The sequence below is a fragment of the Channa argus genome, chromosome 5 (assembly GCF_033026475.1).
Source record: "Channa argus isolate prfri chromosome 5, Channa argus male v1.0, whole genome shotgun sequence".
In the NCBI taxonomy this organism is placed as follows: Eukaryota; Metazoa; Chordata; class Actinopteri; order Anabantiformes; family Channidae; genus Channa; species Channa argus.
Window position 1 is genome coordinate 19,488,000 of NC_090201.1, and position 24,128 is coordinate 19,512,127.

Here is a 24,128-nt window from a genome sequence, read left to right on the forward strand (position 1 = left end):
TAACGTGAGCGTTAACGGGGAACTCAGCCTTTCGTGCCAGCTACCGGGCACGGAGACAGCTTCTCCTCTGCCATCTTTCTGTTGTCACCGCTCACAGCAAGAAAGTTCATTTTCTTCATGGAAAAATATTTTTTCTCTCCCTCAGTCGAGCCTTCGCACATCGGGGGCGTCGGCCGCGGTTCTTCAGGTAAGTGAAGGCTCTGCTGGTGGATGTCTCTGTGTATACTTAGCTACTGTGGCTCATCCTTTGTAACGTGTGTTAAAAACCGGCGAATAAAATTTAAAAACGGGAAATTAATTTACTTAAGTGACGTGAATTAATGTGTTTTAATCTGTCATTTTTCCGTTTGGATTTGTTTCTCCTGGGGAAGCATTTGTGGTTGCTATGGCACTAGGACCTGTTGCTATGGGCGTTCCTTTCTCCCTGCACATGCAGCTCCTGCACATTTTATTTCTAAAGATAATTCATACACACAACATACTCAATGGTATTTCTGTTTAGTGCAGCATACTTTAGATTATTTCGAAATTAAGAAATTATGTGATTTCCTTTTATATAGATATTTCATTGTAAAAACAGGTTTTAGAATTTTAGAAACGTTTGTACAATTGTGAATCTTACTGCTTCCTGTCAGCTGTGAGAACATATGACAAATAAAATTGTTTTAGGTGCATTTGCAATCTATAAGCAGCCCCTTTTAAATTACAAATGCAACACCAAATGAGCCATGTTAGAGTGTATTTACAGTGAGAGTCAGTTCAATGTAGTGCTGTTCTTGTAATCCACTTTTGCACCATATGGTGAAAAGGAGAAGGTATTCCAGCTTTCACTGTCAGAAGCTTACTAAACCCTACACAGTTCAAGTAGACAGCTGCTATGAGGACACACTGCTTTGTTTGAATAGAATCTGTTTTCGTTAGAGAGGATTGAAAAGAGAGAACATAGATTGATACATACTAATATTTATGTAAAAGGATATGATAAGTTAAGCAAAAAAAGACAACAATGACTGATGCAGCCGCTGCCATTATTGCAGACAAGGTATCAACAAAGGTCAGACAGTCGTTGTGAAATGGCTCAGTGGAAAAGATATGATCAAGGAAGTTAGTTGGACCTGAAGCTTAGGAGAGATTTGGTTACATGCAGAATCATGTTTCAATCATCTGTCATGGTTGTTATGATCATATAAAAGTAGCATTTCAAGTTTAAGTGAAACATTTATTTACATTGTGAAGAAAATTCTGAGTTAGATTGCAGATCAAAAAATAAAATATTGTTATACTGACAGTGATGTGCTGCATGTGTGCTGGGTAGCTGGCATGTTGACAGAAAACAAAATACAAGTCATTCACAGATATGGAAAGTGGGTTATAAATATATAAATGCGGTTGTTTTCTTTCCTGTAATTTTCATTCTGTGCTCAGGGATGTACTTTGTGTAGTACAGCAATATGTTTAAATGACTGACTAATTAAACCTTATCCAGCTTACATAGTACATGATGTCTGTGATTTCAGAACAAGTTCAGCTACATCGCCCAGATGTGTTAATGTGCCAAACTTGGCAGCCATAAATAATGAGGGAAACACCCACATCACTGTAGGTGCGAGGCAGGAATTCAATTGCTGCAGCACTTTTCTGCCTATGTGTATGTATACAATGAAAATCCCAAGTGCATGACTTCTTCATCATATGAACGTCTTTTTTTTTTTGCTCATGACTAAACTATTCACTAAAGGTTTGCAATATATTTTGGCTGGATTGTGTGTAGTAGTGTTGTGGTAAATTGAAGCCAAACTTGCATCAAATGAACTTTAGCATTTGATGGCACCATGTGACTCATAGCGCATTTGTTTCAGTGTTTTTATATGTTTCTACACATTCGCATGCGGCCAAATTTTCAGCTGTGTTTGGAGTTAGTGGTATGAGATGCACGCTGTGTCATTTGGGTTTAAACACCTGTTTGTGTGGAAATTAGATTTTCTGTTTTTTGTCTGAGCCCTGTTTCACCCCTTAAACAATGACTGGACTGCCTTATTAGACATGGAATCCGTCAATAAATAAAGTGCTACAAGAGATAACAGAGGCCAAAAACTCCACAGAAACATGGCTTGGGGATTTTTTTCAATTTTGCTCTGCTTTCCTGCCCTACACCCCCCCCCCTACGCGCTTACTTCAACAAGGCTCTGTGCCCTGTTTGCCAAAAGCTCAGCTAAAAGGTGGATGAGCAGGGCACGGGGCTGAGCTGGCTGTCACATGCCGTCTGCAGGGTCACCATGAGACACGCCATCATGTTCTCCACTCTCATTTTCCTCCAGGCAAAACAGAGAGCTAAGGGGAATTGTCAGAGAAGGCGAGAAAGGCCTTAACATACAGGGAACAATAGTCAGAGACAATTCAGCAGAAACTTTGGAATGAGGATGGGGCAAGAAGTGGTTTAGTTTACTGTCAGAGAGAAAAAATATGCTTTGACTGTAAATTACAGGTGACTGAGAGACACAACACAGTGAACCTTAGGGAACCCTTATGTTACTGTAAAGTAAAACAATGAGAGAAAAGTAAGAGAAAGTTAATGCTAGAGGGAGAGTCAGACCCAACAGGCCTTGTTTTGGTCCCCCTAATCTGTGTTGATCTGGTTAGAGACAAAATGAATCTACGTGGCTGGGCATACTGCCAGAGAGTAGAGACTCTAATGTCACTAGACAGAAACTACATTAATTTCACTGGAAACAGACCTTATACTGCACAACAGAGCTGGGCCACACCAGATATGAGATATTTGAGAAGGTGACCTTCTCTGCCTCTATTCTCCTATGTCTTATTCTTCTTTGTTATTGTTCTATAATTTTCTTTCTTCTTTTATTTTAGAGTTATTTTAGAGTTATTTATTGTAAAATAAAGAATGTGAAAAAAAACATATTATAAAATGCATTGCAATAGTAAAGTTAAAAAATTTGATTCTAAATTATAATTCATTACATTAGCAAACATTTAGCATGAAATGAAAAGTTGTGAAAGTCACAGTAAGACTCAGTAAGATTTCTGTGTTTGGCTTAACTTTATTTTTACTACATTGTGGCCCTATGTCACAGATGCAAAGAGGTCCTAATCGACCTTTGTTATCTGGAAAGTTCACAATATAAAGCCAAGTCACGTATGAAGATTGGATTTAAACCATTTAAAACCAGGTTGTGACACAGAAGACACAGAAACGATGCAGCTTTTACTGTGTGTTGTTTAAGTCATTGCCCCATCAAAAGAACGGCCATTCTGTGTTTTCTCATCCTCTGTTCTGTACATCTGATTTTCCAGTTTTCTTTGTCCCATAGGTGCAAATGATGCACAGCCAGTGTAACTTTATGCAGACAGTCAAGCCACCTGTTCAGTGAGGCATGCAGCTGTTGTGTCACTGTCTCGTTTATTCAGCTCCCATCTCCTGCTATTCATTCAGCCAGCCATTTATACAGTTTTCCCTCTCTGTCTGTCTCCAACCTGGTTGGCTATTCAACCACTCAGCTCCTTTCCTTCCCCCCTCCCTACCATGCAGACCTCCTTTCCTGCCCCACGATGGGATGTAGTGACGTGCCTGCCAAGGCAGTGAGACTGTCCTTGCTCTAATATGTTTGTGCACTGCAGAGGTTACGAGGAAACAGCTTGCCAAGGGCAGGCAGCTGCTGTTTCCTACAGCTCGCATCAGTTGCTGTAGGATGCCGTGGGGAAGAAGTAGCTCGGTGGCCCTGCTGCTGCTGTCAGGCAAAGCCGTTGGGCGAGCCAAGGCCAGGTAGGCTTATGCTCAGCATCAGCTGTGAAATCGAGGTTTGCTTGGCCTGAGGAGCATGTATGAATTAAACTACTCCACTATTAGACTAAACTGGACTCTAATCCTAGGCAAGGTTTTTAAAACAATGTTTTTTTTGTGACTTAAGTCTTTTATGGGACACTTATGTTATTGGTTGATCAATGCTGCAGTTTTATGGTCTGATTGTTGTTGCTTGGCGTTTGGTCGTTTTTAGGCTTCTCTGTCCTACTATGTGTGTACACTGTAAGTGTATTTAGGACTTTCCATGTCACAGGTCTCACATGCCATGAGAAGAAACACTTTCTCAAGACTGTTTGATCTGACTGTTGCATTCTCTGCACGTTAAGAGGCTTGCAGTGGAATTCAGCCTCACGGATTAAATACAGTGTTGCTTTCAACACAAGCCACCTTTTCAACTGGATTACTGTAAATCATGATCGCAGCTGTTGGTCAGGGTCACTTTGTGTTATTTCTCACAGTGCTGAGTATAAACATAAGACAACACTTTGACATTTTGTCCATTCTTCTCCTAGAGTGGATGTTTTCCTGTTGACTCCCTGTGGAATCGGGGGGTCATTCAACAAGAAACAATTCCGGCACCTTGACATTTTCACTGATTGTTTTTTGTAAGTGTAAGTGTATATGCACAAAAGTAGCATGAAGCAAGTTCTTTGTTTTGTGGCTGTGCTTTAGAGTGTGCTGTCAAGGTGAAGATTTTTATCAGGATTTAAAGTAAGACAATGTTGCTTTGTCGCTCGATTCTTAAGACAAAACAAGAAAGCCTGGGAAAAAATAGATCCATAGGCTTATTTCATTCCTCTTTATAATCAGATTATTCTGCAATGCTGACATTTTTAGCTTGCGGTCATTTTAGGAGTTAAGATTTCATTTTAAGCACTCATACTCACACACATATTCAGATAAAAAGCAGAGTTGTAAAACAAACCATGAAGGTTGATGTAACTGGTTTGGCTTTTGCTTCTAATCTGTACAACGGGGTTTTGTTGAATTATCACGGAAATTCGGACCCAACATTGTTCCATCAAGCTTTGCTTTTAATAGATAAAACTATGTCACGTATTGTACGTTTTGTAAAATGTGATATTGATATGTAATATGTCAAACCACTGGAATGTTTTCTTTTTACTTTGTTTTTTTGTCACCTCACCTGTGTTTACATCCTTGGCTGAAACGTAGGCAGTCATCATTGTGACAAGACAAAGTGAAAACATGATGATGAGTGATTTGAGTAATTTGAAGGAAAGGGGTCAGAAGAGTTATTGTGTTGCTCATAGACAATGTTGACAGACCTGTTGCACTTAAAGAACTCTTCGCACCTCTGTCACACACACAGCCACAGCCGCATTTAACCTTGTCCACACGCAGCCATTTCTTATCAACATTTAGGTCATATTCACGTTGAGCTAGAATGTTAGTTATGCATATGAGCAACAGGTAGTAGTCTTCTACATATAAGGCCTGATTTGATTTAATACAGCAACATCACCTCAAGTATGCAAGAGCTTATTTGAGATTTGCTGTTTGCAATGCAAGCTCAGCTACAGAGTTTTGAGAGGGACGAAACATCCTTTGATTCTTTTTGATTAAATTAATTCACATACAGTAACATTAACGTAGTGATAACATGCCTCATCATTTCAACAAAGAATCCTTGATTAATTAGCTTAAAAAGAGTCATAAAGTTGTAAATGGCCAATAAAGTGCCTGAGGTCACTCATGTGGCTAAATGTCTGTTAGACTTGTAACACACTGAAACAAGGATTGCTGTTGTGTTTTAAGTAGGGTTTAAAGTGAGCAGTTAGATTCCTGTTTGAACCAGAGAGGAAGTTGATGTACATTAGGCATGCAAGGAGGGCGTGTCACCTCAGAAAACAGGGTATTGTCCCTCCCTCCTGCATTCAACATCTGCTCAGCTGACAGCTATGCCACACAGCCACAAGTCCCAGTGAAGACTTTGCGCAACACATACAAATCTAGAGCAGTGAACAGATTTGCATTGCACTCACATGGGGTTTAACCACCAGGACTGGATAAAGCTTGGTTTTGTGTTGAACAGTAATTCCTGGATTCGTTTAGCATTGTGGATATGGGAGGCAGAGAGGAAGTAATGGTGAGAATGCTGAGGACCAACATGGAACTTCCACGCGCCAGGTGGGCCCGTTTTGGGGTCCGTCCAGGCCAGAGCCCGGTGAGGCCTATGCACAAGTTATCCTCCAGAAAAAAACACAGGTATGTGTAACGAGACTGTAGCATTTGAGCTGCACCAGTAGGATAAAATTCAGAAATCCTCTGGTGAGTGCTGTCTCTGCTTTGAAGTGAGGTCGTGTTGCTGGCAAGTTGTGTTTTAAAGTAAAAAAAAAAACTAACGTTCAAAACTACGCAGCTCTGGTACCTATGGATGATGTGCTAACTTTAAAACAATATAACATTTTGTTTTAAATGTTATGATTTTTGTTGTGTTTTTTGGTATGCGACTTGCAGATCAGCTTTCATTTGTGGGATAGAAACAAGTTTTTCTTGTGTGCTCGCGAGCCTAATGTCAAACAAATGCCAGATATTTAAATATCATTTTAATCTAATTTGAATTGTTGTATTCTCTACACTGGATGTGGAGTTTACTGCTGTGAGTCATTTATCAGCAGGCCGCTAATCCATCAGGCTTCATGTATTTTATCCCCAAGAGTGGCAGGATGTGAACATAATTGTGGTTTCAGACAGCTGTTTGTCAAGGATTCGGCCAGTCAGGCAGTCAGAGAGCAGCCTTTTTTTTTGCTCATTAGCCACCAGTGTAATCTTTTCTCTTCTCTCCCAATCCTAATTCACATGTCCAAGCTAAGATTGTTGGCTGAAGTTGAGTTCCTTGGCTGTTGGTATGGGTGGCTGTCTCAGGATGTCAAACGTGTTGTCCATTAATCACAGGGTCTGTGGTTGGATCTGTTCAAGTGTCCTGCAGCAAGACACTGAACACCAAGTTGCTCCTGGGGTGGTGTTCCTCATTTGAAAGTTGCTCTGGACAAAAGCGTCTGTCAAAGGACCAAATGTAAATTTATATGTACTCTGTTTTTACTTTAACTCACATCTGCAGAACAAAAAGGTATTCTGGATATCTGTAATTCCAGATCACTCCTTAACTATAAGTAAACATGGTTAGATAACATTATTTAGGTTTTTGTTGAAATTAACTAACTGTCTGTTATCAACCATACATGCCAACACTGCGGGTCTTAGCTTCTCAGGTTTGATGACTTGCTGCTTTTATCTGTTTTATATCTTGAGTTTTTTATTTGCTGGTATGTAATTATGTACATTTTGGAAATCGTAAACTAAGTTTGCATGGTGGACTTATAGTACATACCGTGAAATTGAAAGACTGCTTAAAAAAAACACTTTCTGGATTGATTATTGATTATAAATTGAGTTGGAAATCTCTTATAGCCCATATCAAGTTAAGAATGTCAAAGACAATTGCAATATTGTAAAGGTTAAGTATTTGTTAAATAAGACTCAGTTATATACATTGTATTGTTTTAAAAACTTATGATGAGAGATAACAAATATAATACGACAGGAGTGTATGTTTTAAAAAACAAAAAGTAAGAACTAATATTAAAGACAGATGTGTGTCCGTTATTGAAGTTACTTTGTGAAATAAGCTCAGTAATGAGTGAAAGATGTGTGATTAATTAATGAGTACAATAAAAAGGAGTTCGTTTTGTGGGGTTAATTGAGTAATTGTAAATTCAGGTAATGGTGAAAAAAGGTGGGTAAAATAAGCTGTAGCCTCAACGTAACACTCTATTGGTCTAACTGTAAATTATGATTTGCATGTAATGTCGCGTGTTTACAGGGATGTATATATGTAAGTGTACATGCATATAAACTTCCAAATAAACTAAGTTGAAAGTTGAAAATGTAAATGAAAAATGGTTTTATGTGTCAAGATTGGCCTTTAGTATTAAAAGCCCCCCCCCCCAGCCACCTCTTAATTCTGATGTTTTGAAGACTAAATATTTAATTGATTAATTGTAAAAATAACCAGCAGAACAAACGGATCCCTTCAGTAATCAGTATGTTTGCTATGTTGATACCAGTTCAGCGCACAGGATTTGTGCTTTACTTTTTAAGATCTATTTAATGTTTGGCTTAGTTCAGTGATTTTATGGCTGTAATATTAAAGCTGTAATATTAAAGAGGACCCTAGTCTTGGAAAAAACTCTGAAACAGCTGAAATGGGTGATTAGACTGAATACGTCAATCACATTGTTCAGTGTTGGAATGTAACTGCACGAGTTTAGAAACCAGTGACGTAAGAGCACTGCCTCTTTTACTTTATAGTTTTTAACTTTATGGCAAGATAAATTGTTATTGTGTATTTTATGGGCATTATTGTAAATTGGCTCAATACAAGGTCCGATTTTATTTAACCAGCTGTTAAATAGCATGGTTGTAATCATAATTAATGTTTTTGTTTTCTCCTTTATGTTCCCACAGTTTGTTTGTGTATGATGCAATACTCACAGAGACACTGTTTATCTTTAATTTTCTACTGATGTTGCTTCCCAACACAAGACTTACTAAATGAAGTCTCTGTTGAAATTCACACCTCCTAGTATAAGTGTTGCCTCCACCCATCTGATGCCACTCTGACACGGATTAAAATTAGTTTAACACACCAAAGAATAAATCATACGTGATCTGGCTTCAACTGGCTTTTAACTGAAGTGGGTATTTACCATGTAAGGAACATCTTCATCTCACTGAATCATAACTATATGTATTTCTTGAATGTGATACATCAGGCAACTATCCATTAATGACCTTTCTTCATACGTAACATGATAAGCATCTGACATTCCACAGAAATGGACTAGTAAGGTTTGGTATGTCTATGGTTTTGCTGACTGTAAGAATGTGACTGAACCACACAATGATGGAGTGAGTCACAGAACACTTCCTGTATCTGTGATTACCAGGTCACATTTACTACTTGAGGGTATGGGTCCCAGCAGAGTGTGTTCCATTGTTGTCAGAGAACAGAGGATCTGTTGTTGAGTCAAACACATAAAAATCTGACTGTATTTCCTGCCCTTGTGCTGAGAACATATTTGGATAAATTATTATTTAAACATTGTTCATTAGTTGTCTTATTTTCCATTGTCCATGTGTTACATTGATGTAAATGGTGCAGTTGAAAGAGGGGGGTGTAACCATAGAAAACAGAATTTTGTTTGTTGCAGTGACACCTAGTGGATCTGTGGAGTACTCTCCTTACAGGCCACATTTTGCCAGAACAATAGAGAACCCCCTTTGTGTCGGCTCTTGCCATCTCTCTCCTCACCCCAGCCCTCCCTCCATCCCACTCCTTTTGTCTTTCCATCTCTCTGGGCTCTCTCCGCTGATTCATCCTCGCTGCGTCGCCTCAGTCTTCACCGTTTCTCCTGTCTTTGTATGTGTCTTTGTGTTTCTGCTCATTTGGTTGCATGCATGCGTGTGACTTCTTTACGTGTGTGTATATCTGCACCAGAGATCCCAGCCCCACCGAGATGAGCGTGGAGCCCTGCGTTGGCCCGAAGGACCAGGCAGCTGCTGAACACGCACCCAGCACCCACACGTCGCCCACCCAGGATCAGGAACAGCACCCGGACAAACTCTGCCTGGACTCATTCTGGAGTGAGGTGGAGACCATCCAACAGGGGAGTGGCTACGCAGACCTCGACAGCACCAGGAGAGACTCCAGACACTCAGAAGGTAAATTCTTGGTATCCTGCACTGATGGGTTAAGAATAGAAAGAAAGAGCTTAGAAAGAAGTTAGTATGATTTTATAAGACGGAATTACAAGCCTTTAATGTTTCTCATAGCTGCTATCAAGAGCCTCCATGAAATGTAGCATTTTCTGTGTCTCAGGTTTCTATTATGCAGCAAAGTAGCACTCATCTCCATGACAACACTATCAAACACTGTGGCAGGGAGTGTTTTAAATGCACAAGACATATAGTCAATTATGAGAGCTGACTTGATGCAAATGCTTTTTTATTATGTCCATTCAAAAGTCTTAATTGTGTTAACTCTGCCATTATCAGATCTTTTTGATTACGTGCCAAACAGAGGTGGCGTTTTAAACAAATTTTTACTCAGGAGTAAACACCTTGTCAAGGCTGTAGTTTAGTGTGTGTGTCTGGGAGTCTTTGTAATCTTTGTAAAAATCTGTTATTATTCTTTATTATACCTAAACATTTTACTTATTTCTCTGTTTAGTGCTCTGTTTAGCCGGTTGCACCTGCTCAGCAGTCTTGTTAGAGATTTACATACCATTACATAAGATGAGTTGCACTACATTAACATGTTATTATATAGGTATTAATTATTACCTGCTAACTGCCAGCCAGGTGTAGGTTTCAAAGCTACCTGACAAAGCTAACATTACTTACTAAATACTAGTGTAATAGTTTATCTTCTGCGAACATTGAAAAGGTTTGGTTAAAAATGTGATACTTGATAAAATGCAGTTTAGTATTAAGGACAAATTGCATAGATTTTAAATAATATTCCGAAGAAATGCTGTAATATAACTAAATAACTTGCAGTGTTTAGGCAAATGACTATTTTTATCTGTGTGTGTCTCAGAAGGTGAACAGGAGGAGCAGTGGTTGGCTGATGCTGGTTTGTCGACCCTCATCGGTGAGGACAGTGAGAATGTAGACAATGCAGTGCTGCTGTCCACTTTGACCCGGACACAGGCCGAAGCCGTCCAGCGTCGACTTGATTCCTACACACTGACCCTCCGCAAGAAGAACAAACCACCACCCCGCGACGTCCGTGACATCTTTAACTCCCCCATCAGTCAGGTTAGGACTAAAAACGTACTCAAAAACGTTTTGAACTATTTTAATCCCAGAGTACCTGTTGTTTAACTGTAACTGGCAACTGGCCGTGGCCTTTAACATCCTAACAGTGGCGTCAAAGCGAAGAAAAGCAACGAAACACAAATTTGTTACATTTTATTATCCTTGTCCTGCTGTTCGACATGTAAATAAAAAGAAAATACAATGATTTATTAATAATTTAAAACCTATATTTGATGGAAAAAGGGTAAGTCAATATATCAGATGTTGGGACTGGGAATTTGATGTCAGCAGCAAATTTCAAAACACCTACGACAGGGACATGTTTACCCAAGCTGTAGCTACCTACTGAGCCAAGCTGTTGTAATGTGTGCAAAATGTGGTATGCTGAATTAAAGCGTTCCCTGAGAAGGCGTCATCCTGATGGGAGCACATGTTGCTCCCAAACCTGCTCCATTCAATTCATGACCATTCAGTTCAGCGGTAATAGTGCCTGCACAGATGTGCAAATTACACATGCCATGTGCAGCAGTGCACTTCCATACCTTCACACATGCTGGCTTTCCATAGCCTGGTGAAGGCAGTGCCTATGATTTCCAAAATACAACACGTCATGTTCACTGACAGGTGTTCAGAATCTACTGCAGTGCACTACAGAATCATGTGTGTTTTTAAGGTTATATCAATTTTGAGTCTATATTGTCTGCAGTAAAATGGCACTCACATCTCCCATGTGACTGCCAGGATTTAGTGAAGGACCTGCACCCATTGTGCTTTCTTTATCCACGCAGAGAATTGACCTGTGATAATAAAGGAAAATTACATGTAAAGGCCATGCTTTTCCCCCCTTGTTTGTCTGAGGTGCCCTTAGAGAGGAGTAGAGACACCAATCCTCTGATGCTTATCAGTTTCTCATCGCCAGAAACAGTCTTTGTATCCATGTCTAGCCACTCAATGGACACAATAAAACGTACTCCCAGCAGTTGAGGAAATATTACAGAGCTGACATTTTTACTTGCATTTGCCTCTTACAGAAGATGTTGTTGTATTTATGACAAGTCACTGTTCTTTTCCCCCAGTCACTACTGCCTGAGTCTCAGCATAGTGAGGACCTTGCCCAAAACAGCATGGCAGCAGTTGGCAAAACACAGCTATCAGGTAAGAGAAAGTAAGCCAAAATTAAAACTATAAAGAAAGAAAACTATGCTCCTAAAAACATCAAACATAAAAAAAAATAAAATCAAATTCATAACGTTTTAAAATGCTTTAAGGGATGGCTGGTAATATAATGGAGTCAGAAAAGACCTTTAACCCTAAACTAACCTTTGAATTTGGATAAAATAACTTCATAGATTTGACGCTAAATCAACAGTCCATTCTTTAAGAACCACACCTAAACCAATCAGGTGAGCTGCAGATTTGTGGGGGTCTGATAAGAGATTGTCCATCTGGATCTTCTAATTGGTTCAAATTAATTAATCTGATTATGTCTCCTGGCCTCTATATGTTACCAGCATATAGAGTCCTCGAAGAGCTATGATCCAAGTATTTTGTAATAACAATTTGTATGTGTTCGTTTATGCATTTTTACATTTTGTTTCTTTTTAATTTTCCCGTGTCACACCTTTTCTAAGGGTATATTTCATTTTAGTAGGACCGGAAAATAGGAGATGGCAAGGGGAGTTTATTAACAAAAGGGTAAACAAGTCAAAATCACTCCATGAGGAGGGCAGGAATAACATACTTAGTAATAACTAAAGTAAAACAGAACATGAACTTAAACACACTGGGGGAAAAGATGAAGTAAATAACAGTACGAGGAAACTAACTCAGTTACTAAGGGGAGGCAGACACGAACAAACTGAAGATAAAGTGCTGACAGACTGAAGGGGACAAATGAACACTCAAACATAAAACCAGGGCCTAACAAGCAGAGATAACAAAAGACAAAATCTAGACCGAGACAAACAGTAAAGCAAACCTCAGACCAAGACATAAGTGGGAGAGTCCAAACACAAGGATCAGGTAGAGCATGGAGGGTGAAAGTCCAAAAGCATAGAATCAGCACAGGCTGGGGAGCTGGGTATAGTACAGCGAGGAGAGCTGGGTATAAGTACAAGGGGGCATAGGTGAAAACAATCAGGGTTAATGAGAAAAAGAAGCTAAAGAAACTAACTGGGAAGTAGTGCTGAGGGTTAACAAAATAAAACCCAGGAGCAGGAAGTAAAACTAAAGGAAACTGAATTCCAAAAGCGAGGACTGCGACACCCAGGATGTCGCAGACATTTTTTATTATTGTTGTGACCTAAAATCCTTTCTCGACAATTGTTCAGAATAATTGTGGGGCATGTTGATGCTTTCATGATGTTTTAAATTACAAGGTTGCATGAATTTGCTTTGGTTGAATTAATTGTTGGGATCAAAACATTCTAAATTCTTAGAAGGACTCAAATGTATAGAAACAATTAACAGTAGAACTGTCTTTCCAAAAAGTGTCTCTGTTATCGGCTTTGTTGATTCAGTCATTGCTTGTTGTTGATCTAAGTGTAAAAACCTACAGAAGGCTCATATTTTGATACCATATACACATATTGTGTTCATGTAATGTTTATAGCTAAACAGCTAGTGTCGAAAGGGAGTGATTAATGGACCAACCATTGCCACAGTAAAATGTGGCATCTTTAGTGTTCCTGCTATGTTTCTAAGAACTATTCTGAGTGGGGACTGCTAAACGAGTTTTTCTGCTTAAGGCTTTTTCCAATACTTTCTTCCTCTGCAAATGGAAACAATTAGTTAAGAGATAGAGTTAGCGCATGCATATGCATTTCCTCATATTTGTCAATATTTTTGTCATTGTCTTCCTGTTGTTTTCACATGTAGCCTACATTTGAATTTTGTGGTTTGTGATATCTCCTTGACTTAACTAATAGATTGGTGTTTGGCTGTTTCTCTGTGTGTCCCCCGCATGTGTTTCTTATTTAGCAGTGATGTCAGAGAATCAGCGAGGTACTCCTAAAGAGGAAATATTCTTCACCGATGTGGCCTACTGTGAACAGGCTGTCATCGTTCTCAAACAGTCCAAATTTCCCCAAAACAAGAGTCAACGCAGGAAAGAGGATGGCACCCTGCCTGTAAGCACCTAAACACTTTTCCCACCTACTCCTTTTTCCAGTGTGATGGGAGCCCATTCTCGTTTTGAAACTTAATTTCAAATATACTGTAGAATTGAAGATTTGCCAATTGGACATTTTTGAAGGAAAATGCTGAAAATGTTCACCTACATTAGTTTCTTCTGTTGCATGTTAAAACTGTTTATAGGAAAGAAGATTGCATTGAAAAAATAGGGTTGTTTTGCTGTTGTGTGAAAAAATCACATCAAAGTTAAGGATGAAATACAAAATGCACTACAAAAATAAAATGTATTACTATTGATTTGCTAATTTGTTACTACCACAAAAACATGTGGTTCATTTTTTCTATAACCTCAGCCTACACTTCAAACATAGGGCGACGGAGGGGCTCAGGAGAGTCTAGATATACCTTAGGCCGACATGTAGACACAAAGGTCTGTGTTCAGTCTCTTTCTAGACCAAAGTATTTAGCATTTTTGGATTTTGGGTTTAGTTTGAATTTCCATGTAAACCTGATCATTTACACACTAATGCACAAATGCCAGCTAGTTCCATTCATCCCTGCTGCTGGTTAGATAACAGGGTTAGGCAGAATAGAGGAATGAGGAAAATGGCATAAAACAAAAGGAGAGTTGTTGTGCCAGAGTCCGGCAGGTTTATTTTTCTATTTTAAGCTAAATACATTTCTTCACACGGGGAGAATTAGGCGGTTTTTAAACATATGAGTTAATTCTCTGTTATCGTTGCCACAAAAGGATATAAACAATGAACATAAAATTTGACAGTATCAATTCCTTCTTCTTTCCCCTTTCCTTCCTTTATGTTTTTTCTTTCTTTACCTCTTCATCTCCTTTTTCCACTTCTCAACTCAAATCCCCTTCTCCACACTTTTCTCTCGCCTCCTCAGCAGGTGATCTGCCCCAAGTGCCGTCTAGGAGTGACTCGTATTCAAGATCTCTCCCACACTGACATGAAGAAAGTGCGCCAGTTGGCTCTTATTGACATGACGGCGCTGTGCGACCTCATAGAGCTTGAGGTCAAAAGGCACAAAAGTGGCAAAAGGAAAATGCCAGGTACCGTGGCTGTCAGTGGCATGTATAAAAAAGGAATCCAAACACACTCACATACACAGAGAGACACTAACTGTAGAAGCCTAACCTCTTGTTTTAGACATTAACATTTTAACTAGGTGCAGTGTTTCATCTGTTTTAATACTCGGCCTCTGAAAGTGAGACAATCATATCAAAGCCAAATAAAGACTCACACTCTGCTGCTGAACTGGATTGTGCAGCAGTGATTTTAAATAAACTGGAAGCTTTCTAATTTCTTTAGAATTTCCCTATATTTCCCTGGGTTGTCTGGGTTACCAACATGCCCTATTTATTTGATTTCATTAGGAATTACAAACTAAACATATTTTAAATCTAAAAATGCTCCTGTCTCTTTACTATGTCTTTACAATGTTTGACATAGCACCTGTTTCTCTACTCAACATAGTCCTGAAAGCTAGTGATTCTTTAGTAAAAAGTTAGTGACTTATTAATAATTTCAATTTAGGGTTAGGAGCCATAGTTTGACCCTGCAGTTACTTTGTGTTGGCAGTCTCACCTACACACAATTGCACATAGTAGTATTGATGTAGGCAGACACAATCGTACTTTCTACACAGCAGAATGCCTCCTCGCTGTTTTTGACAAAGCATTAATGTAAAGCAGAGACACGTTGAGAACTTAATGACAATTCGGTCTTTCACAGAGAGCCCGCTCTTCGGGGTGCCGCTTGCCACGCTGCTGGAGAACGATCAGAAATTGAAGCCCCACACCTCGACTCCTCTCTTCCTGCAGACGGTGAGAGCATAAAGAGCCTTGTTTGAGATCAAGACTTATTTTTCTTATTTTACAATCAATAAAAGAATTCTAAGGTGATGCTACTACATTTACAACCCTGTTTATGAATTTATTAGTTTAACATGTTTTCCTACAAATGACATTTTCAGATAGAGCTTGTTGCAGAATCTGAAGGTTGATGGGAAATGCTCTGACCACACCCTGTGTATACCGGCAGTTACTTAGAATAACCAGCAGAGTGAGCAAGAGATTCTTATCTATCCTGTTATCCTATTTCTGCTAATGTCTCCCCCTCCTTTCATTCTCTTTCTGCAGTTGTTGTCATTTTTGGAGAAGAAAGGAGTGGATTCAGAGGGGATCCTTCGTGTTCCAGGGTCTCAGTCCAGAATCAAGGTGCAAGATTTGGATCAATGCCCATTTCTGTCTTACAAAGCTGATACTTCTCCACACAATTTAATCTCAAAAACTGCCTAGAGCCAAGTCTAAAGCCAAGACATAAAAGACAAATATTTCATGGCCCAAGGGCATACTGATGCTTTGAAATGTCAGAAATGCTTGAACAACAGAAAGAACAATCTACCAGAAGACTGGGTGTAACCACAGCTGACCTTAAAAAAAAAACAAGGTTCAGTCATAATCAGTGATGCCTTTTCAGCTGCTGCTAGATAGCCCATTATTACTGCATGTAATGAAGTAGATGGTGAATGGTTTAAATCTACATGGGCAGAAGGTGGCGACATTCAGCACGGATTCCAAAAACAGGACAAACTTCTCAATAAAGTTACTGCTACTGGATCCTGAATGTTACAACAACGATCATTCAGAAATAATTCACTTCATGTTTTAGTTCTTAGACAATAGACCTTAGACGTTTTGTTTTGAATGCTGCTCTAAAAGCATCTCGTCACCTCTCTGCAGCTGCTGCAGCAAAACTTGGAGACCAACTTCTACTCAGGGCAGTTCAGCTGGGATGAAGTGAGCCCGAACGATGCTGCAGCGCTACTGAAGAAGTTCATCCGGGAACTTCCTTCTCCTTTGCTCACCTCTGAGTACCTCAACACCTTCAGCGCCGTCAGAGGTCAGTGCCACTTCCCTATGGGCTTACTTTCATCTTTAATGGGCAGCTGTTGCTCTAGTTTCCAAAAGGCTATTTATTCCTGGTTTTGTGTTGATATATACTGTACAATGTGCAGCATTGTAAATACCACTGAACAGAGTATTTATCATCTCTACAGTTATCAAACTTTATGCCTTTTGGTTAAATATGACCTTTCTCCTCTAGAGTTACACAATGACACTATGGGGTATGACAGTGTAGGTGGGTGTAATGGTACAGAAAAACTGCATTGTGTATGAATTTTTATTTCCCACAAGCTGCAGTTATTGTACAAAATTGTCATTCTCAATAACTCCTCTCCCCTCCTCCACACAACAATCTACTGCCCACTTTTTTGGAGAACTCAGCAGAGTTCACATCATAATTACCTGAGTCTTTTTACCATGATGACATGGTGCTGCATGGTGCTTATATTTTCTGCTCCAACTGCGAAGATTAACATTAAGATGAGCAAGTTGATAACCTTTTAACAGGCATCCCTGCACTTCCACAAAAACATGCTCAGTAACAGAGCAAAGTAAAGAATCAGCTATTTTCACATTACATTCACCTTAATACAACAATCGATTGATATTAAAGGAATCTGACTGATGACTTGCTGATGTTTTTGAGGAGACTTAGTGTAAAATGATAAACGATGTGTGACCACAGATATGCACGCTAACAAACCTAATGGCCACCTGTCACAATGCTATTTATCATCAGACATCCCATTATTTTTAGCCAAACAGAGGAAATGAAGTGTGTTTGTGTGTGTGTGTGTGTGTGTTTGTGTTTCTGTGTGTGTGTGTGTGTGTGTGTGTGTGTGTCTGTGTGTGTTTGACCTGTCTTACGTTTGCTCCCTTCTTCTTCAGACATCACAGAGCTCAGGCAAAAACTCCACATGTTGAACCTGCTCATCCTGCTTCTGCCTGAGCCTAACAGGAACACACTAAAGGTATAGACAAAACAACTTGCTGGTCCCTCACATTTAACATGTGGCGTTTGTTTATTAATCCCTCCTGGTTCTTAAGTCCGGTGGTACAATGCAATTAAATATAAAGTACTCAAGTCCTGCACTGTATTTTACATGCCAGTTTTCACTAAACTACTACATTTATTTATTAGATAGAGCAATAGTATACAAATATATATATACAAAATGAGCTTCACGGCCCACAGTAGCAAAATTCTCTTTAGACATAAGTGCAGCAGCTATAATAATATCATATTTTACATGGTAGTATAGCCCTCACAGACATATTTTATGGGTGCATTTTATGCGTTTTGAGTAACCAGAGGAAACTCACGCAAGCAGGGGGAGAACATATGAAGTCCAAACTCCAGGTGAGGTTGCAGGACTAACCACTACTGTGCTGCCCCCAGGACATTAATATCTAAAAATTAAATTTTAATCCTGGTTTCTGGGTTGGCTGAATGCGTTGCTGGTAAAACATATTGTACTTTTGTTCTGTCAGTTTGACTTTGAAAACTGACTTTGCATGAGAAAATATTTTGTGGACTGTTCAGATTATACTTTAACATATGGCACTGATGCAACTATACTGAATATTTTCGGATTCAAAGCAAGGACCTTCTAGCTGTGAGGCAGAAGCGCTCACCACTGCCCCAACCAATGACTCGTAATGTTACATGTTTTGTTTTTTTGTTTTTTACCTACAACTACAGTCATTGCTATATGGTACAGGAATGTAGCCCAAATTACACTTTTATGAAACACCACAGAACAAAACACTGTTTCATAACATATTACTATCACATATTGTTTTGCCCTTAATCCACATTTTAAACTCTCTATATTATATAATGGCTTGCATTAACCATGACTCACTTTCATCAACACAAGCGTGCAGTCAGCTCCGGTTATAGCACCAAGAAGCATAAAACCCACCTGAACTAATTACTTTGACTCCAGCGGAGGCAGCTGAAATTTGTGTGCATTAACATACTTCTGTTAGGGATGATTCACTCACTGTGATAACTCAGTTTACCCCACTTTTTGCATCAGTATAAGCAATCTTTTTCTCTTTTGAAAGACATTCACACATTGTTCAGTTGCTGAATGTCCACACTGGACAGTTTCTAAAATGGATGGATTCCATTTACCTATTTGCATGTCTCCATCTGTGTGTCCTTCAGGCCCTCCTTGAATTCCTTAGTAAGGTGGTCTCCAGGGAAAAGAGGAACAGAATGAACCTGTGGGCTGTAGCAACCATCATGGCTCCCAACCTCTTCCTCCATAAGGCCGTTCCCAGCCGACTAACTGAGGGGACAGAAAAAGGACAAGCGGAGAAGGCAGCAGACGTTATGAGGCTCCTCATCCGATACCAGGACCTGCTTTGGACGGTGGGTGTACGACAATAGGGTTGTTAGTTTAACAAAGTCCAATAATTCATGTCACATACTAGCCCACATGTATTTGAAACCACATTTACTTCGAGGTCTTTATTCACCTCAAAACACTGACGTTTTATATTCTGTATTATTTATATTGTCTATTAAATATTTTGTTTATCATTGACTTAAAATGTAACTGCCTCCATCACATTTAATTTGTACCAAAAAAACAAAAGCCTAATGTCACACATTTTGTCAAACTGTAACCACATTATAAATTTTTTTCAAATACAAAATGTGGCTTCATTTTCTCTTTAGATTCCCAACTTTCTCATGAATCAGGTGCGCAAGCTGAATGAGAACAGTAACCGGCGCTACCAGTTCTATGATCGGCGCATCAAGAACCTGCTGAGAAAGATCCACACAGACAGCCGGGACAAACCGGGCAAAAACACCTTAGATGTGAGCTTTTGTACAAATACTGCACTGCCAAAATAATATGAATAATACATATTTTACATTTCTGTAGCAGTATTTCCCACGTTTATGTAATTGACAAAAGAAAATACTTCACTTCTTTTCCATATTATTAAAACCTATCATGTTTCAATAATCATCATTCAGCACATCATGATGACTATTCTGTCACTTTCGATGTGTCCTGCAGCTGTGCCGCACAGTCAAGATCCAGGTGGGGGATGTTTTGAATAGCACCATGGAGTTCCAGCTCAGTATCGACTCGCAAGCCTCAGATCTTCTTGCTCAATTTCAGCACCAGTTTCTCCGCAGCCCTGAAAATGGAAAGGGCAAAATGCGAAGGTAAGAAACAGTTTAAAAGACTAGGTGTGAACTTCAGGCGTCTGCTTTTCATCAGTTAGTTTAGCGACATAGATTAATTATTTGCAGTTAAGTGCAGATGCTCAGAATATTACAGAGCTACAAACCGGTTTGTATATGCTTTCTAATAGCTTTGTCCGAGCACCAATATTTGACAAAGCATGCGTGTGTGTTGCTGAAGTCTATCTTCAAGCTGTTGTGTGCTACAATATAGTTATATTTACAAAAATACAGCTCAAACTTTGTTACCTAATGTGCAGAGCAGTTGTTTACTAGCAGCAATGTCCCTTCTGTTACCTGATGGCTATTTCCTCTAAGAATTAAACATAAGGTGTGTTTTATCTTATCATATGGAAAACCAAACATAATTCATAGGTGTTGTGTGTCTCAGCAGAAATGGCTCTGTGGTGTATCCAGACTGTGCCCTGTATGAAATTGGAGGAAATATCGGTAAGTTGGATCGGCTGCACTGTGTTCTCTGTTCAGAGCATCACTGACATTTGCACGTCTTTCTGCTCATTGAGCTGATGAGGGTAGCAAGGACTTACGTAATGAAGTTTGCAAGCGCCAAAGAGATACAGGCAGTACATCTGCAGTTATCAGAGCAGACAAATGCTTATTACACACATGTCTAGGTCTCTCACAGCAGAGCTTACACTGTGGACAGTAAAACTGCAAAAAACTTGTTCAGTCAGTTCAACATTGTGACATTTTTTAACCAGTTTCATCTCACCTGAGATTGTTTTGATACAAATACTGGCTACAAGAGCTGAAACAATTACTTAATTTACTGAATGAGCAAATTCATTGATAATGAAAATAGGGTCATTGCATAGAGTTCTGCAGCTAAGCAGCAAACATTTCCAACAGCTACAGCTTCTTGTGTGTTTTCTGCAGGTGAGCACTGCCTGGATCCTGACACACACCTTCTTGACTTGTACAACAGTAATTCTGGAGGAGAGTGGGTCATAAAGCTGAAACCTAATGCCAGCAGAGGGCTGTGACATGGAAGCTGGAGATGGATTAAATGATATTGAGACTGGTGCTGAAGATGACAAAGGCTGATCTGGAAAAAGGCCTCCTGCCTACTTCCTGTCCTGTTCAAGCTCCAAGCAACAAACAAGGAGACAGATGGAAGAAGCAGAAGCAGGAAAATTGAGAATGTGCCAGTAGCAGAGCCCCAGAACTTCATATGAATGCACATTGGCCTCTCTCTCTTTCCCTGTGTCTTTTTCTTTCTGCATGTCTTTCTCTGGAAGCAAAACTCTGATGATGTGACTTATTATTCCCAACACAGAACCTGCTGGACAAAAAAGAGAGAGAGAGTCAGTGTTTGGGCAGTTTGATTTGCCATCTTTCTTCGGAAGCAATTCTCTCTTACCTAAGTTAGCAGATGGGAAAACAGAGCACCTCTGGCTATTGAGAGCCCAAGTCCCCCTTTCTGCCTGTTGTGGGTTGTGAGTTTTTTGTATTGTGCATCATGATACAGGATTCCATATCTTTTGCTAACCTGGTGTCTAATTGTGAACTGAGAAATCAAATTCAAACACCCCACTTCATAAAAGAGAAAATAACATTCACTTTAAGGTTGAAAGTTCTTTGTTGATCTTGTAAACAACAGATCATCAGGTCCAATTAGTTTCGCCAACAGCTGTTTTGTTCAACAGCTTTAAAGATGGAGCTGCAGATGTTTTGCTAGCGTTGTTACAGTGGACTCATAGGAGGTGTAGTTGTTGAATGTAGACAATTTCTAATTTAATATCAGCAAATTTTACTGGGAACAAGAACAGGAAATAACCTGTGTGGAGTTGAATCAGATTGAACTCTGCAGGGAAGATGTGGGTCGATTTATGACCAAAGGTGACCATGTTTGCCCCATTCTAAACAAAAAAATATGGGAATGAAATAATGGTCTGACTGTGCCATTACTCAGAGAAACCAGGTTATAAGAACTGTAGAAGGATGGTTTTTCGATTTGCCTCTCTGCAGTATTTCGTCCTGCTCATGTGCACTTGTAAAAAGCAGATAAGAAAACCAGTTACCAGTATACACTTCAATGTGTTTAGTGTTCACATTACTTAATTATTTGTGCAAACCAAAAGCTAGAGGAAAGGAAACTAACCTGGACATGTAGCAGGACTTGATCCTAGTTACTGAAGGATCCACCAATGAATGAATCACCTGACTGAGCCTCTTCCTACTGACCATTTTGTTTTCAAAGTAAACAAAGACAGAGCATCTGTATCGGCCTCTTTCCTCGTCCGTGCCATTCAAAGAGGGTGACAGACTCCGATGACCAGATATTTCCCTTTTTCTGTGAAGCCCTGTGGCCTGGGCCTTATAAAGATCCGTGGACTTCCAAGTATCCCTGACCTCTACAGAACAGTGCTCAAAGAGACTTTTCTTTGATACCAAGGGATTTGGTGTCACAACCTCAAAGACAGTCTTTGTACCTCTAAAGGGAGTCGTTAAGGACACACCATGAAGCTGGTCTTCAATTCTCAATTTTTAACACATGAATGGAGCCAAAAGAGCGGGAGTGACTCTTGGGGTTAACTGGGATGATGATGATGATGATGATGATGATGATGATGATGATGATGATGATGATGATGATGATGATGATGATGATTATTATTATTATTATTATTATTATTATTATTATTATTATTATTATTATTATTATTATTATTATTATTTATATGAATGTAATACCCCTGTTGCTTCTGTATTTGATGAGTATTCTGTAGGCTAGAGAGGATGATGTTGTTTAGGATGATGTTGAGCTGCTGCACTAAGTGTAACAGTATGTTGTGAAAAGCTGCCCCTACACTGTGTGGGAATTCGCAGTGTTTTTGTACATAACACTTCTTGCTACGATTTTTTTTTAATTTGATGAATCTCTTTACATCAGTTTTTTTCTGACCACTAAGATGAATTTCCTATGTGACTATTACTCATTCATGCACTCTGCTGTGAAGAGACGCTGAAGTCAGTGACAAAAGACTGTTTGTTGTGATGGTGTTGCTACTTAAAGCCACTAAGTTTTTTCCAAACACACACAAGCAGCACATGAATGTTTAACATTTTGTACTGATCATCATATGTGAATCATTTACTGCTTGCGGTCGGAGCCATGTTGGTGCTCCGCAGCCATTTTGTGGGAAGTGTCTCACACACTCCACTCGATAGAGTAATGACAGCCGGCCCAACACCAACATTTATCAACACCCTCTGCTCCATCTCTGTCACTTCCTCATAATGGACCATAATGGCAGTGTGGTGCATGCATCAGAAACACACAGAGGAATCACATTTCTCTGATAAAGGACAAGGTAATAAATGGCTGTTATAAATTCTGCTCCCCTGGACCTGGACAACAGCAGCAGGACTGTGCACGCATGTGTTTGTGTGTGTGCGTGTGTGTGATGAGCTTCATTACACAAGTCCAATTGGCCTGTCCCAGGGTTCCAGGCACAGTTCAGTGCCTCAGCACAAAGCAAACTGCCTTCTGCTGACAATCAGGAGAACTAGGTCACCTCTGAAGCATCATCCCAGAGGGCAAGCTGTGTGAGTCAAAACACCCCGAGGAGCTGAGCACATGGGCACGTATTGTCTAAACACACATGACACACACTTACTGTACACACAGACACACTGAACTATATGATGTGGAGTCACCAAAATGGGAGGAACAAGTTTGCATACTACATCAGTTTTTTATGTTGACTATGACTATGTTTGTATTTCTACATATGCAAACATGTTTGAGTGACAGAGGAACATAAAGGTTCCTTTGGGGTACATATAGTATCTCTAAAACAGTGTTATAATCATCTAAGACTAAATGATGGACAGGAACATTCATTCGGTTGTAATAATAGTCTGGTTATGGACGTCTTTTTGTCTTCATCAATGTCCACCTTTTACTGTGCAGATTAAGATGTCTCTTTGCAGACGTCAGAATGTTTATTTATGCTCTTTAAACAAGTCAATGTTTTAATACTTCTGTGAAAATACTTTAAGCTTTGCAGTAGAAAGAAAGAAAAACTTTTGAAAAATGTTCTTTTTCTCAATAAATGTGAATCTGATGTGCTAAACATGATTGATTTTTTTCAATATTAGGGAATGGGTGTGGTAGAAAGATGGTATCAAGTAAAGCATCATTCATCAATATCATGTGTCCATTGAGTCGG

At 39.4% G+C, this 24,128-nt stretch overlaps 1 protein-coding gene across 10 annotated transcripts; it reads left to right on the top strand.

Annotated features, from left to right (window-relative positions):
- The first annotated feature begins 7 nt into the window (after positions 1–7).
- On the top strand, positions 8–24,055 carry LOC137127854 (rho GTPase-activating protein 40). Of its 10 annotated transcripts, XM_067505352.1 has the most exons (16): positions 8–187; positions 1,518–1,599; positions 9,345–9,568; positions 10,446–10,666; positions 11,743–11,821; positions 13,646–13,794; positions 14,702–14,867; positions 15,550–15,641; positions 15,957–16,034; positions 16,560–16,719; positions 17,613–17,695; positions 18,898–19,104; positions 19,414–19,557; positions 19,763–19,914; positions 20,324–20,382; positions 20,830–24,054. In XM_067505352.1, the coding sequence occupies exons 2-16, from the start codon at positions 1,577–1,579 to the stop codon at positions 20,934–20,936; spliced, it is 1,944 nt and encodes a 647-aa protein (XP_067361453.1). In that variant the 5' UTR covers positions 8–187; positions 1,518–1,576; the 3' UTR covers positions 20,937–24,054. The 10 variants fall into 10 exon arrangements, with proteins under 10 accessions (XP_067361453.1, XP_067361454.1, XP_067361456.1 ...); XM_067505353.1 differs by lacking the exon at positions 8–187 and having other exon boundaries at positions 1,513–1,648; XM_067505355.1 differs by lacking the exon at positions 8–187 and having other exon boundaries at positions 1,518–1,603.
- The last annotated feature ends 73 nt before the right edge of the window (positions 24,056–24,128 follow it).